The following is a 16194-nucleotide window of genomic DNA, read 5'->3' as shown; positions in this document are numbered from 1 at the left end:
GCTACCAGAGCTCCTGTAACTTTTTATTTGATATAATTTCACATTTGAAAATAAGTTGCAAGATTGGTATAAAGAATGTCTGTATGCTCTTTATCCGGTTTTACCAATTATTAATATTTTGCCCCTTTTGCTTTACCATTTACTCCTTCTTTATACTTTTTTATTTATTTTTTTTAACCTTGGAGAATAAGTTGTAGATATTATGCCCCTTTACTCTTTTTTTTCTCTCTCTTTTTTAAATTGTGGTGGAAATATAAACATCAAGACATCTACATTCACAACTCATTGATTACATTTTTCATGTTTTGCCACAATTATTGCTATTCTCATCCAGAGTATTCTACCACCATTAACATAAACTCAAGCCCCCTAAACTGGCTAGGTGAAAGCCCCTCAATCTTGGACTTCAGCTCTGACTCTTGCTCCTGGCCCACTGAAGCTGAAGGCTTTTCTTAACTCAGGCAGCTGCTGGCTAATGAGGCTGGCATATCCAAGGTTTATACGTAAAAAGGCACAGTCCCAAGATTAACAAACAACATGGCAGGCCACTAGCTCAAGTCCAGAAAAGTCCCAAGATCAGCTGGGCACGGCAGGCTGCTGAATGAAGACTCAGCTACATGCAGGGTCCAAGCATGCCAAAAAGCTGCAGACCATTCCCAAAGCTTCTCCTTGTATACTGGAAGCAGACCACATCCCTAAAGCAGGTACCCGGTTGCTTGTGGCAGATTCCACCATGGAATTGATTGCCAGTCTCGTCATGGGGAATAACTCAACCAGCTGCCCAGCCACTCAAAACCAGGCCTGGCCAAGTTGACACACAACCTTAAGTACCACAGTGGTCCATCTGCAACTTTATTTTGAGCACCAAAAGGGAGTCTGGGACTGGAAAAAGTACATGGTGCCCAGCTACTGAACATTTAAATCAAAGATTCTATAGAAGAAGCCTTCTCAAAGGGAGGAAAATGCAGAAAGGAATTCCAGAGTCTCATGGAATCCAGACTTCTGGAGCCATGGAGGCTCTAGGAAACGATTGTCCTGAGATAATTTTTAACCTTAGACCAAAAATATCCCCTGAAGTTTTATTAAAAGCAAACAGTAATTTAGCTTACCATGTGGGGAGTGTCTGCCTTGAGCACTGTACTTTTTGGAGACCTATGTATATGGGATCAGACTGACAACAGCAGCTGGAAGGATCAGGTCAGAAACTTAGGGGTCTGAGTTTCTGTTAATCGGGGAGGAACAACTCAAAAAAGATGGTGAGAATGGTTATGGACCTTGATGTAATCAACATCACTGAATTGTGTATGTATAGAAACTGTTGAATTGGTGTTAAAAAAAAAAAAAAAAAAGAGCCTGTTCTCAGCAGCAATAATAAAAAATATTTTTTTTTTTTTTAAGAAAAAGGAGTCTAGGCACCCAAATCACAATAAATTTTTTTTAAAAAAAGGAGTCTAGATCCTTTTTAACCATTTTACTGCTTTCTTTGACCTCTGAGTAGTTATTTTTTTCACTTAGAGCAAGTTAGTGAGTAGATACATACTTGAAACTATACTAGTTCAATTAATTAAATTCCTGTTCAAAATGTGAACATTTGAAATTCTGTACTTTTCTTTGAGTGACCTGTTATATCCATGTTTCTCCTTTCTACCTAAATGAAATTAGTTTTGCTTTATCTGCAGACATTCCCGTCTCTCTTCCTTGGGAGCATAAAGCGATAACTAGAATGTGTCTTCTGTTCATGTCTTCCTCAGTTTACATTGTAAGTTCTTGATAGTCAGGGACAGTGTGTTTTGTGTCCCACACTAGCACAGAATGGATACTAGTTACATATCTGTGAATGAAAACAACCTCATAAATACTGAGAAGAAAAGTTAATCCTCTCCTCTTAAATGGTGCACAACACATTCCTTGAATCTTCTAGGTTCAGATACAGATTTTGTAAATTATTAGAAGCTTTTATAGTCATAGAGTATAGACTTTGAATATCAAAATTATTGGTTAAATCTAGACTTTAATAATGACATTAGACAGCACGATTGACAAATAAATTACTATATCAAAAGCAGAAAACATGGGTTTTGGGTAACAATTCTATTACAAGACAGAACTGTGCCAGAGCTTCCTAAGTTTTCATAGAGCTTCATACATTTTCTTGGTGCATGAAAATCCGTGAATGTCTCAGTAATTTTTTCACAAAAAGAATACCCATCTATCTATTTTTAGAAGTTAGGTTCAAACAACTTAAGTATTTGTGTCCCAGTACCTACTGGGCAGTGTACGGTTTCTCTGACTATGGAATCAAATGGACATTCCATCCTCATTCCTCTTCTACATTGATTTCCCCATCATACCTTTTATCACAGCAACTGCCAAAAACCCAGCTTCACAAAAATTGTGGCATTATTGAAAGGGATGCAATTATTTCAGTGGAGAAAGTGTGAGCTACCTCGAACTGATAGTCCAGATAGTATTCAAACAGATGCCACTGTATTTTCTTTAAAAAGTAGAAGTGTCCTGCGGTGCCCCGTGGGTTTGCCACGGTCTCTCTGAGTGCTTCAGTGCAGTATGGAAACTGTGGCCCTCATGATTGTCATCACAGAGATGTAAATGTCCTATGTACCTGATGTTCACTAGTGATCACAGTTAATCTCAGTATTAATTTTTTTTAATCCTAGCCAATTCATGGGAGCTCTGGTAGCATAGTGCCTAAGGCACTTGACTGCTAACCAGAAGGCTGGCGGTTCAAACCCACCAGCCACTCCTCGGAAGGAAGGTTGGGCAATCCTACTTCCGTAGTGATACTGCCTCGGAAACCCAAGGAGGGGTCGCTATGAGTCGGGGCTGACTCAATGGCAAATAACAACAACTAACAACAACAGCCAATTCATATACATAATCATTTTTATTATTTTTCTTTAACACATATTTGTCATTCTTTTTATTTAAAAACAAAAACTGCGTATAAAACTCTGATGTTAATACAGGATGGCTTCTTTCTTTGGTCCTGTCCTTATTTGTACTATTGTGTTCACTTTTTAAAGACTGTCATTTGAATCTAATATATATAATTTTTAAATCCATCAAAAGCTGTTGTTTTTTCTTCCTGATGTAGAATAAATCACCTGCTGCAGTTACCGAACCAGAAACAAACAAATTTGATAGTACTGGCTATGATAAAGACTTAGTAGAAGCCTTGGAAAGAGATATAATTTCACAGAATCCCAATATTCGATGGTAAGTTATATAACAGCAGAACCATTGGGTGCTAATGATGCATTTGGAATTGAAAATGGGGCACATGTGGGAATAGAACTCTGTTACATACAGTATGAGCCAAATACATACTGGGAAACTTCCCTTCTGTCTAGGCTGTATCAGCTTTTTGTCTTGAGACCCTACTTCTTGTATACAGAATGAGAAAAAGATCACAGAAATGTCCTCATTTTTTTAGTGTTCTTCTAATGGTGAAAAGGCAATGATTTTTAGCTTTAGTGGTGCAGTGGTTAAGGCAATTAGCTGTTAACCAAAAGGTTGGCAATTCGAACCCACCAGCCACTCTGCAGGAGAAAGATGAGGGATTCAGCTTCCATAAAAATTGACTGCCTTGGAAACCCTGTAGGGCTGTGTCCTATAGGGTCACTACGAGTCAGAATTGGGTTTTGTTTTTGGAGTGGTGTAGCTGGGGTTGACTTCAGAGTAATCTCTGATATTCTTTTACCTTGACCTCTACCGCTTAAAAGAGTTGAGAGCACTTTATTATTATTTTTAATACACTTTTAAATGAGTTTGTTGTTTCTAAGTCATGGAGTTTGTGGAATGTTCATTATGAGTACAGGCACTTGAAATGAGGTGGCATGGTAAGAGTGAGCCTATACACCTATATTCTCATGGGTCAAGCTGAAAATCGTTACTGCCAAGATGGAAGATCCAGATGGCTCTTTATGTATACTGACTGACATGGTGGGCCTCTGCCTAGTATTAGTTTACTACCTAGGGAGAAGCATAAGGAGCCCTGGTGGTACAACAATTAAGCGGTCGGCTGCCAACCAAAAGGTTGACAGTTCAAATCACCAGCCATTCCACTGGAGAGAAGATCTGGTGGTCTTCTCCCATGAAGATTACAGCCAGGAAACCCTATAGGGCAGTTCTACTCTGTCCTATAGGGTCGCTATGTGTTAGAATTGACTCTATGGCATATAACAATAGGGAGCAGTTTAGTTAGCATTCTGTCTGCAGTGTAAAGTCATATGTTTCCAGTGGTTTTTAAAAATTACTACATAGAATTAAATATATCTTATAATAGGTTGTTGATAAAATGTGTTCCTTTTCAGGGATGATATTGCAGATTTAGTAGAAGCCAAAAAGTTGCTTAAGGAAGCTGTGGTGTTACCTATGTGGATGCCAGAATTCTTTAAAGGCATTAGGAGACCATGGAAAGTAAGTTTATTGGTATAAGGGCATTGTCAAAGTGAATGGCAACTGTGCTCTAGAAAGCCAGTTTATATATGTAGTAGGGGAGGTAAGAAGAGAAAGTGGAGTAGGTGTAGAAAATTTTTAAAAGTATGCTTTGTGTTATTCAGAATTGTGTTTTAGGCTGCAAGCCATTGCAAGGTTGCCAGGGTATGAAATAGGTACACTGTCATCTCTGAAAAGTTGAATACATAGCAGATTGAGAATGAGCTTGTATTTGCAAATATGAACTAGACAACTAATGCAAACACACACACACACACACACACACACAAATCATGATGCATAACATGTAACTTGTGGTTCTTGGAATTGTTTTTAGGAAATTAATGAGAAATACCCACTATGGTTCTGGCTTTTTTTTTTTTTTAAAAAGATGATGATGTGCAGGCTCTGTACCTCGAAGGCTGCAAAGTATATATCTTCCAAATACTGGCCTAATGAGTACTTTTTTCAATTCATGGGCTGATCTGATAAGTTCTGTCAAAAAACTCTTGGGTTTCAAAAATATGTACTAATGACTAACATTGTGTTTAGTAATATTTCTCAAAATCTTGTAAAGTGATCAGATACAAAATTGTAGACATACTTTTGAGTGCTACGTAAAAAAATAATTTGGGCAAAATGACTAGTGGGAATAGCATCCACCAGATGGCATAGTACCTAAGGCATTTGACTGCTAACCAGAAAGCTGGCGATTCAAACCCACCAGCCACTCCTCAAAAGGACGATTGGGCAACCTACTTCCGTAGAAATAACTGCCTTGGAAACCCAAGGAGGGGTCGCTGTGAGTCAGATCCAACTCGACGGTGCTGAGTTTGGATTTGGTTTGATGCTAATGGTACCTGGGTTAGTGCACTGACAAATGACTTGTTCACCTCTTGAGTTCCAAAAGTTTAATAACATGATTACCTTACTTTTGTAACTGAAAAATTAACTTATCATAAAATCCTTCTGTTTGTCTTTTCTTGGTTTTGCATACAACCCCCAACCCAAAAAAAAAACCTCCACTGCCTTCAAGTCAAATTCTCATTCATAGCAACCATATAAAACAAAAGTACAGCTGCCCTATAGGGTTTTCAAGGCTGTATGTCTTAATGGAAGCAGACCACTGCAACTCTCTCCCACAGAGTGGCTGGTGGGTTTGAACCACTGACTTTTTGGTTAGCAGCCAAGCACTTAACTACTGTACCACCAGGGCTTGGTCTTACATACTCTGTATATTCACCTGTTGCTCACTTACCAACCATCTCATTATCTAACATTTTTCTTTTATAACCATAGTAAAAAATCTATCTCAGTATCTTGTGTGTTAACTACATACATTTGGCAGTAACAAACACTGAGGTGTGAGGCAAGAGTAAGATTGGCTGTGATGGTTAAGGGTATATGTCAGCTTGGCTGGGCCGTGATTCTCAGTGGTTTGGCAGTTATGTAATAAATACATTGGCAGTTACATAATGATCCTCTATTGTGTGATCTGATGTGATCATCCTTGATTTTTGCATAATGTTGATTTCCCATTAATCTGGTCTTCGGAACCTAACCATGTGGATAAGTGAGAGGTGGGGTATTATGTATAAGTTGGTTGAAATTTGATTCTTAGTAATGGGATATTCATGAATTAGAACAACGGCAGATAAATCCTTTGTTTTACTTTTCCCAACAGGGAGTGCTGATGGTTGGCCCACCTGGCACAGGAAAAACCCTCCTTGCCAAAGCAGTAGCTACAGAGTGCAAGACAACATTCTTCAATGTCTCTTCATCAACTCTTACTTCCAAATACAGAGGAGAGTCTGAGAAGCTTGTTCGTCTTCTGTTTGAAATGGTGAATGTTTGCGACAGCTAATGATTCTTTATCTCTAAAAGAGGAGAAAGTGAGTTGTCATATTCTCCAGTGTGTAGCATAGCAAGGCAGGATGGCATTTTGCCCAGGGTCTGATTCCTGCTCACTTGACAGCTAGCACCCTTTACTAACACGGGCAACCTCTCCTCTTTACTCTGGAGGTAGATCCCTTTCTGGTAATTTATGGGCATGCTCATAATACGAGATCAACATAATTAATCTGCTGTAACTCTGTAACTCATTGCTGTTGAGTCGGATCCGACTCATAGTGATCCCTCCTTGGGTTTCCAAGGCTGTATCACTATGGAAGTAGGTTGCTCAGTCTTCCTTCTGAGGAGTGGCTGGTGGATTTGAACTACCAGCCTTCTGGTTAGTAGTCAAATGCCTTAGGCTCTACACCACCGAACTCTTCTGAAATTATTCCCAATGGTTTTGAAATCAACAGGTTTACATATACTATGGTCAGTGTGATATTATAACAAGAAAGCCAAAAGAGAAAATCATAAATAGTTATCATAAGTAGTTGTGGAATGTGGTCACTGCTAATCTATTCACTATACCAAATACCTTGAGTTTAATGGCTCAGTCGTTGGATTAACTTCTTTGCTTCTTTTTTTGGATTTCTTTTTCCTTCCACCCTCACAAATGTAAGTAATAGTACAAGGAGAAAAAATGTAATTCAGCAAGTTCTGATGCAGTGTTTGGCTTGAATTTAACAGCTTTTTAGATTTTAATTTTGTTAAGCTTTGCTGATATCTTTGATTTTGCCTCTCTTAAGGAATAATATAGTTACAGGTATTAGGATTGAGCTATACTTATCATGTAGATAGCGACACACACTTGAAGTTCTTAATCATAGTGGACCTAACCTTAGGTGACCATACTAATATTGTACCAGGTCTTTCTTTGTAGGCTCAAAACAAAACAAAATAACTTCACAATTTTAGGTTATCCATGTTCTGAAAAGGCTTCTTCCTGTTTCAGTCCTCATTTTCTTCTCTCCTTCAACTTCGTTAATTCAGAAACTAGGATTCATAAACAGGATGCAGATATTAACATGTTTTCAATGGCTTATTGATACTCCTTAGCACAGTAAGAATCTAATGGGCAGTCTCTTAGATCATTTTAAAAAATCAGTGTGTCTGTTGCTTCAGGAAAAAATAAAAATATATTCTAGAATAATTAGGCCTTTAAAAAATGTGAGCTAAATAAAGTGAGTAATTCAGTGTGGAGTCTTTAGAGTCAGGTTACTTGGGTTCAGATCCCACCTTTATCACTTTCCTACCTGGTAAATTGTGGGTACATAACACCCTTTAAAAAAAGAAAATTATCTCAAAGTTTATGAAGGTTGGGAATCCAGGAGTGGTTAACTGGGTGGTTCTGGGTCAAGGTCTCTCATGAAGTTACAGTCAAACTGTTGGCTAGGGCTACAGTTATCTGAAGGCTCAACTATGGCTGGATGATCTATTTCTAAGGTGGCATTTGGCATGAGGCCCCAGTTCTCAGTGGCTGTTGACAGAAGGTCTAATCCCTTTGCTACTTGGGCTCCCCACAGAGCTGTCTGAGTTTCCTCTTGACACAGCAACTGGCCTCCCTCAGAGCAAGCAATACACGAGAGAGAAAAGCAGAAGCCACACTGTCCTTCATGGCTGAGCCTCAGAAGTGACATTCCATTCTTTCTGCCCAGTTAGTTCTATTGGTCACACAGACCACAGCACCTAGGATTACTCCCCTTTTCTGATCCTCAGTTGCTTTACCCATAAGAAGGAAGTAATAAAAAATAAAGGCTCTACCTCTGTACTGTTACGAAGGCAAAACGAGCTAATACATGTAAATTGCTTAATATAGAGCCTCATTCATGTGAGCTTAACAGATCTTAATTGTTACCGTTTAAGAATTATTTGATAGATTTTTAATGCAGCGTTTTATATTCAAGAAAATACCATTTTCTTCTATGAGAAGAAGCCACTTACTAAGTTGTAGTTTGTATTGTTCATTTTCCATAGTGAGGGTATGAAGGCGTAGCTGAAAGCTTATTTTTCCCTGGCTTCCTTGTTGTTACTTGGGAGAGTCATTTACCAGCACTGAACAGATCCTTGCTCATCCTGGAGTGTGCTTCGTTGAGCTCCCACTTAGCAGTGCCTCATTCACAAACAAGTGCTACAGTTGGGAGCTTCTGCCCTTGTGACTTTTGGTTGTTGTTGTTGTTGTTGTTATGTGCCGTCGAGTCAGCCCCGACTCATAGCGACCCCTCCTTGGGTTTCCGAGGCAGTATCACTACGGAAGTAGGATTGCCCAACCTTCCTTCTGAGGAGTGGCTGGTGGGTTTGAACCGCCAGCGTTCTGGTTAGCAGTCTTGTCTTTTTCTATTCATCTGTGGACTCTCTTCATTCTCATGGAGGATCTGTATTGCCCCTCCCGTCTTGGTTTTAACTGCTCTGAGATGACTACCTGTCTTTTGAGGTGTCCTTTCTTAGGATCCCTCAGAGTGAATTTTGAACACGTCTCATGGCCTATAATTTGAATACATCCATGTAAAAAGTACTTAAATTTGGTGAAAATTTGTCCAGGATTTTTCACATGACACACTCACACACACAACTTAATTGTAGGTTTTTGTTGGATTATTAAAAACTTTCATTTTCAAGTGTCAGAAATCTGATAAAGAGTGTAAATAGTAGGAAATTGGGTCATGAAACTGGCGATTTTTCAGATAAGTTACTTTGTCAAGTTTTAAGCCTAGTTGGATCTGGCAGTTCAGATGCCCTCAGGAATCTTTCTCTCTTTTACTCTACTACTAAGCTCCCTTTGATTTTAGCCATCAGATGTTTTAGCTTTCCTTTTATTGTCCTTATGGTTCCCAGAGAAGTTACCATTCCTTTCTCAGTGCCATCAAACACCCGGGCATTCATGTATTTGGCCTGTTTTGAGTTATAAGCCCATGCCTCATCCCATCATGTTGGTCACGTGGAGTTGGCCTTTCTCGAAATAGTGAAATAGCAGTGGAAGAGGGATGATTTACAAGTCAAAAAGAGGGCTGCTTTTACCAGAAGAAGGGGTGCTTACAGGCAATGACAATTGGTGTCCACTATAGCTCTCCCTACTGTACTTTTCTTGGTCTCCCAAAGCCAGTTTTGCATGTGCTACTTAACTTTTGTTTACATCAGACCATTCTAGCACATCCTCAGGATTTGGGAAAAAGTAGTCTGGTAGTTCTTGCGTGGTGTGGCAACTAAGAGATTGAAATTTAATTTTTGTTGACGTAGATTCTGTTGGTAGATGGTAGAATTTCAATTGAGACTTTTCTTAGATGCTTTAATGATGAGTTCCTTCTTTCCCGCTCTTCATTTCTTATAAAGAGCATACACATTTTTATACATAGCACCTTAAACCTGAGTAATGAGTTATTAAAAATAAAATTATACTTTGGGAGTGACTTAGAATTCATATTCACCTAGGAAAGAAAATATAAAATACTAGGATTTTTTTCAAGTTAAGAGACTAAAACAAAATCTCTATTTTAAAGGCATAGTGCTTTCAACACAGTTAATTGCCTCTTAGAGGATATTAGATTAAAACCTCATGGGCCAGAATCATTGAGAGGTCCAACTCTGACTGTATGCTCAAGTCTGTTAGCTCCATTGCCATTGTAGACTTTTATTTTTAGAAAAACTTTTAAATTGTTGTTTGTTCATTCACACCTCATTTTGAGGACTTGTCAAACTTTCTTGTGTACTGATTCTATAAATTTGGATATTTCTTTAGTTTTAAAAATGATTAATAACTAACTTCTTTAGCTATTGTAATAAATTGCTTCTTTAGCTATTGTAATAAGTTACGTAACTACATTTATTAATTATGTAGTATTAGGTAGTTACGTGTTAGTTATGTAGTATCTTAGTTATGTAGTTCTCTAGTGCTGCTGTAACAGAAATACCACAAGTGGGTGGCTCTGCAATAAATTTATCTTCTCATGGTAGGAGGCTAGAAGTCCCAGTTCATGGCGTCAGCTGCAGAGGAAAGCTCTATCTTTTTGGGGGAAGTTCTTTGTCTCTTCCGCATCTGTTCCTTAGCTCCTTTTTTTTTTTTTTTTTTTTGGTTTATGCAACTTTATTGAAGAAAAATCAATTACTAGCAGAGCTATGAGTTGATCACTCATCCATTGACAACTTGCATCATTTATTCAGTGCTGTATTAAACAATGTATTGGAAGATAGATTAACTAATAACTCCAAGCCTCCTAACAACTTAAATGAAAATTACAAACTGTTTGAGACCCTATTTTGGAATACAAAGGGTGTTTTGACTTCCAATTTCTATTCTCCATAGAACAAGAACAGGTCTTGTCTTTATTGACATGCATAAAATACATCACATTTTCTGTTCTGCTGATGCTATAAATTCAATCAATACCAGTTCTCCAGCCACATCAGTTACGAGCATAAAAGTATATCATGTAACCTCAAACCTCTGGCAGTAGAAGGCTTAAACAAGAATGGATGCTGTTAGAGCAATGCTGTTTCTTTGATGTGACAGCTGAGCATCCATCTCCCTCCCCCCTGGATGATTTCTTCAGCATGTTAGAGCAGTGAGATGGTTTTTAGTCTCATAACCAAGTTAGAGTGAAGACACTGGCCACATAATACACATGCTCCATTAAAAAAAAAAAACTCTGAATCTTGGGCAACTGTTGTCTTGTAACTACTTTACAGTTTCTAAAGCAGTTACTGTCTAAAGCTGGAAGAACTTAAGTCTTCTGAGATGAGCATGTGAATGAATGGATGGAGGTAAACAAAAAATAAAATGAAAAAAGATGAGGTCTGATAGGGGAGCAGCCAGATAAGAAAATCAAAAAAGGAACAGTAATTTAAAGTTTATTCCAGCTATAATGCAGGTTATTCTGACTTTGAGGTAGCATCATATGGCATACTTCCGAGTCCATTCCTGAGATGTTCTGTTTTATTTATCTCTGTCTGTTTTATAGATCCGTGCAGTCTCTGGCACTAGGGGGTTATCTGGGTTCAGATCACATAACAGTGAACAAATGGATAAAAGAACTTTAGAAATAGTTAAAGCAGAAGACCATTGTGATCTTAGAATATTGAGACAAATGCTGCCATTACTGTTAATATTTGGATGATAAATTGTTGTAAATGCAGCCTTTTGTGGTTTGAAGGGGTAGTCTGTAGGAAAATGAATTGTCAAAAAGAATACACTGCCTTGATATGAGCTCTCATTAGGTCCCATAATTGTGACTTGCCAGTGAAACATACCACCCCCAACTGGACCTGCAGAACACTGTGCCGGAGGGTCTCGGGCCAAATCATTAAGTTTCTTATTAATCCGTTTCAGCGCCATAGTTTGTGCTTCTCGTCTGGCTCCGCACTATCTCTGTGTGCACTCAAAGGCCCGGCCAAAACTCTTGATCATCCAGGCAGTGGGGAAGTATTGTCTCTTCATCTCACACCATCTCTACCAGACATTGGCACTTGGTATTAAGGCAGGTCTCGCAAGAACATCGTGGCTCGCTAACAGGAGTGGTTATTCCTTAGCTCCTTGGTGCTCTTCGTGTGGTGTGGCATTTGTCTTCCCCCATCTCTGCTTGCCCATTTGTTTAATTTCTCTTTTAAATTTTTATTGTGATTTGGCGAAAGTTTACAGAGCAAATTCATTTTCCATACAGCAGTTCATACACATTTTGTCTCATGACATTGACTGCAATTCTCCACAATGTATTGTTTAATTTCTTTTATATCTTAAAAGACATTGATTTAAGAAATACCCTACACTAATACTGTCTAATTAACATAACAAAGAAAACCATTCCCAAATGGGATTATAACCACAAGTATAAGGGTTAGGATTTTCAACACATATTTGGAGGACAGAATTCAGTCTGTAACACTCAGTCTTCTTAAAAGGATGATACCGTTGAGTTTTACATAGCTATTAAGGAGCTCTGGCCACGTAGTGCCTAAGGATTTGACTGCTAACCAGAAGGCTGGCAGTTCAAACCCACCAGCCACTCCTCGGAAGGAAGGTTGGGCAATCTACTTCCGTAGTGATACCATCTTGGAAACCCAAGGAGGAGGGGTCGCTATGAGTCAGATCTGACTCGATGGCAGTGAGTTTTTTGTTTTAAGTAGATTAATACTTATCTGAGAGCTATCATTTAATGGATCAGATTAATCTTCCTGTTCTTGAAGGAAGAAATGCATTTATGGTGCAAAAATAAACGTGGGGGATATTTCTTAGCCATATAAGGAAATGAAGAATTGATACATGCTTACAACATGGCAGAACCTTGAAAACATTATGCTAAGTGCAAGAAGCCAGACACGAAAGGCCACATTTTTATGATTCCATTGATAGGAAATGTCCAGAATTGGCAAAACCCTAGAGGCAGAAAGTTGATTAGTGGTTGCCAGGGCTAGAAGGAAGGGGGCATAGGTTATCTTTTGTGGGGTGATGAAAATGTCCTGGAATTTGATAGCAGTTATGGTTCCACAATATTATGAATATACTAGGAAACATTTTTTAAAAGCTTAAAATGGTGGATTTTATCTGTACTTTTAAAAAAGTTTTATTATAAAATATGCCATTTTAGCCACTGTTAACTGTACGATTCAGTGGTGTTAATTATGTTCACAATACTGTGTAACCATCTGTATGTAATGTGAATTTTATCTCAAAAAACAAACAAAAAAAAGACTTGGGCCATATAAATTGATTCTTTTAACTACTTAGGATAGAAATACACTGGCATTAGTTATATCAAGAAGAAAATAAATTTAAATAGAATTTCACAAAAGCAATCTATGTAGTTTTATTTAAGGTAATAATTCTCACTAACCAATTTTTTATTCTAGAACTAAAGAATACTTAACCAATACCTAGAAATACTTTCTACCATGTTATCCATATTGTTTTAGGGTACAAGATAATCCTGTATTTATATCACTCACAAATAAATACACATGTATATTTTGGAGTGGAACAAAAACTTGTAATATTTGAGTATGGTAAGTCTGGTCACAAGGCTGTATTTTAGCCAGTTCTATCCTTTAACTCCAGTATTAGGGCAAGGTGGAGAGGTGTACAGTGTGGCAGGCTCCTCAGCTGTTTTCTAAGTGTTTAATCTGTTTATAATTTTTAAACAAAATAAAAAGCTACTGTTGCCTTTCTTCTTCCTTTAGGCTCGATTTTATTCTCCAGCCACCATATTTATTGATGAGATAGATTCCATTTGTAGTCGCAGAGGAACTTCTGAAGAACATGAAGCAAGCAGAAGAGTGAAGGCCGAGCTGCTGGTTCAGATGGATGGTATGCTCGTGTACAGACCTGAATTGACTTAGGTGGGAGGTTGTGATGTGTCTCCGTTCCAGTGAATCAGGCTTTACTCATAGTGCTGACACAAGGCTTTAATAGGTGTTCTTAACTCCAAACGAACTAGAGGGTGCTGGCACATAGCAAAACTTCAGGGTTAGTTCCTGAAAATTGATAGAAACAAATTTGGTATGCTGATGGTGGTGACCCGCCAGAAATAATGGTGTTCACAGAGCACCCTTTGACATGTAAACGAAATCTCTTTATTTTTAGCCTTGAAATTTAAAAGCTGAGTTGGTCCTTTGATTACATCAGTTTTGAGTTGTATTTTTGCATGTCACAACATTTTTTCTTGGACTGCAAATTCAGTTATATATTAGCTTATTAGTTTTAAAGAAAGACTTTATTAGCTTGTATTGTGCCAAATACTTAATGATCCTTAAATAAGTAAGCTTTATTTTGTATAATCTGACTCCATTTTTTCCTTTACCTTCTCTCCTCATGTTCTTTTAGGTGTTGGAGGTGCCTCTGAAAATGATGACCCTTCTAAGATGGTTATGGTTCTAGCAGCAACTAATTTTCCCTGGGATATCGATGAGGCATTAAGACGTCGTCTTGAAAAAAGAATCTATATCCCATTACCATCAGGTATCTTTATTTAAATCTTGTTGGAAAACTTACGTTAACTCTCAAGTAGTTTTACTTAGAAACTTTTATATTTGGTATTAATAAACTTTAAGAGACAGATGGTATCTTCCCTTTGATTAAGTAGGCTCTGGCCGTGTGAGTTTGGCTGCTCTAGAGCCCGAAAACCAGGATACTGGGAAGTCAAACATTGCGAGAGAGAAATGCCTGTTGAATTTTCAAGCAAAGCACATCTAAAAATTGTGAAACAACTCCTCAAAGTAGGTTTAAGAAATAATAATACACTTCATTTAAGTTGAAGGCTTACACTTTTCCATTTGTTTTTACTGTCAGCAAAAGGCAGAGAGGAGCTGTTACGTATAAGTCTACGTGAGCTGGAATTGGCCGATGATGTTGACCTTGCAAGTATAGCAGAAAACATGGAAGGTTATTCAGGTGCAGACATCACCAACGTGTGCAGGTATGAGTTACTTTGGAAGCACAGGTTTTTGTGGTTAAAACTTCTATTAGGAAGTTTTTTATCCTGAAATAAGATAGGGGAAGAACAAAGGACCCATATTACAGTCTATAGTCACAGACACAAGTTTTGGTTTTAAATTAGTGTTAACAGTTAGGTACATGGTTAGTTTGTATGTCCGTAAAGAGCCTGCAGTCCATTTGAAAGTTATACATTCAAAAAGCTCATTTTCAAACAATTTGTGTAAAACAGAAAATCATTTCTTTTTAATGTTGGTACATTCCTTCACATTGTTATATAGGAAATATGATTGAGAGCTACATTGATTTGGCATAATCTCGATTTCAGTGGGTACAATCTTGTTTTCTGTGTAGCTATTCAGTGTGATAGAAACAGCAGGATAAAGGAAGACAACCATCTCTAATCTAGCATATTCCAGTACATTGTATCCTCACCTACATGTTAATTCAGATGCTCCTTATTGGCAAGGTGCTTGACCACTCTGGTTTCCTCAAATGTAAGATAGACATGCCATGCCAGGATGTTGTGTTGTTGTTGTTGTTGTTATGTGCCGTCGAGTCGGCCCCGACTCATAGCGACCCCTCCTTGGGTTTCCGAGGCAGTATCACTACGGAAGTAGGATTGCCCAACCTTCCTTCCGAGGAGTGGCTGGTGGGTTTGAACCGCCAGGATGTTGTGAGGACTGGAGATAACATGTATATAAAGCATTTGCATAAATAGCAACTGCTGTTAAAAACAGGTACTTAAATCTGAAGGTTTTTTTCTTCTTTAAAAAAAAAAAAAGATCACTAATACAGAGGGGGAAAGGAGAAACCACCTAGCTTGAAGTCATCTAGCTTTTACTATTTCTGTAGAAAATACTTCATTTCCTAGCTGACAGGTTCTCTTGTGTCTGTGGTGGTTCTTTACTTGACGTTTATAATGAAGTTCAGTTGCTAGCTTCCTCATCGTACCTTAACTTTTCCTTGGGCTTTCATGCTCAGTATTGGTTATTTCAATTGATTAGCACTCATATTTCATTACGGAAGATATAAATACTAAAAAAATAACTCGGAACTGGCTTTGTATTTCTGATACGAGATTCTATGCAATACAAAATACGTATGTTTAACAGGATCATAGTTAAAATGTTACAACACATGCATTAGAAAGAATTGCTATTTCCAGCTTTTCATTCAGAGTATTGCTTTGTAAGGTTTTATTTATTTATTTTTTATATTTAAAACCTAGGGATGCATCCTTGATGGCAATGAGAAGGCGCATTGAAGGTTTGAGCCCAGAAGAAATCCGAAATATCTCAAGAGAAGAAATGCACATGCCTACAACTATGGAGGATTTTGAAATGGCTTTAAAAAAGGTTTCAAAATCAGTATCTGCTGCAGACATTGAAAGATATGAGAAATGGATATTTGAGTTTGGATCATGCTAA

At 37.9% G+C, this 16194-nt stretch overlaps 1 protein-coding gene across 1 annotated transcript in view; it reads left to right on the top strand.

Moving 5' to 3' along the window:
• KATNA1 (katanin catalytic subunit A1) overlaps positions 1 to 16194 on the top strand; it is a 25030-nt gene extending 8836 nt beyond the window's left edge. The window contains exons 5-11 of the mRNA XM_007943222.1: positions 3132 to 3234; positions 4332 to 4437; positions 6140 to 6298; positions 13513 to 13639; positions 14156 to 14290; positions 14621 to 14747; positions 15996 to 16194. Of these exons, the coding sequence (XP_007941413.1) occupies positions 3132 to 3234; positions 4332 to 4437; positions 6140 to 6298; positions 13513 to 13639; positions 14156 to 14290; positions 14621 to 14747; positions 15996 to 16194 (956 nt within the window). The remainder of the gene's footprint in view (positions 1 to 3131; positions 3235 to 4331; positions 4438 to 6139; positions 6299 to 13512; positions 13640 to 14155; positions 14291 to 14620; positions 14748 to 15995) is intronic.

This window comes from Orycteropus afer, unplaced genomic scaffold (assembly GCF_000298275.1).
Source record: "Orycteropus afer afer isolate SDZICR_OR568_19922 unplaced genomic scaffold, OryAfe1.0 scaffold00101, whole genome shotgun sequence".
Lineage (NCBI taxonomy): Eukaryota > Metazoa > Chordata > Mammalia > Tubulidentata > Orycteropodidae > Orycteropus > Orycteropus afer.
The sequence above is the reverse complement of the archived record's forward strand: the minus strand, read 5'-3'. Positions and strand labels throughout refer to the sequence as shown.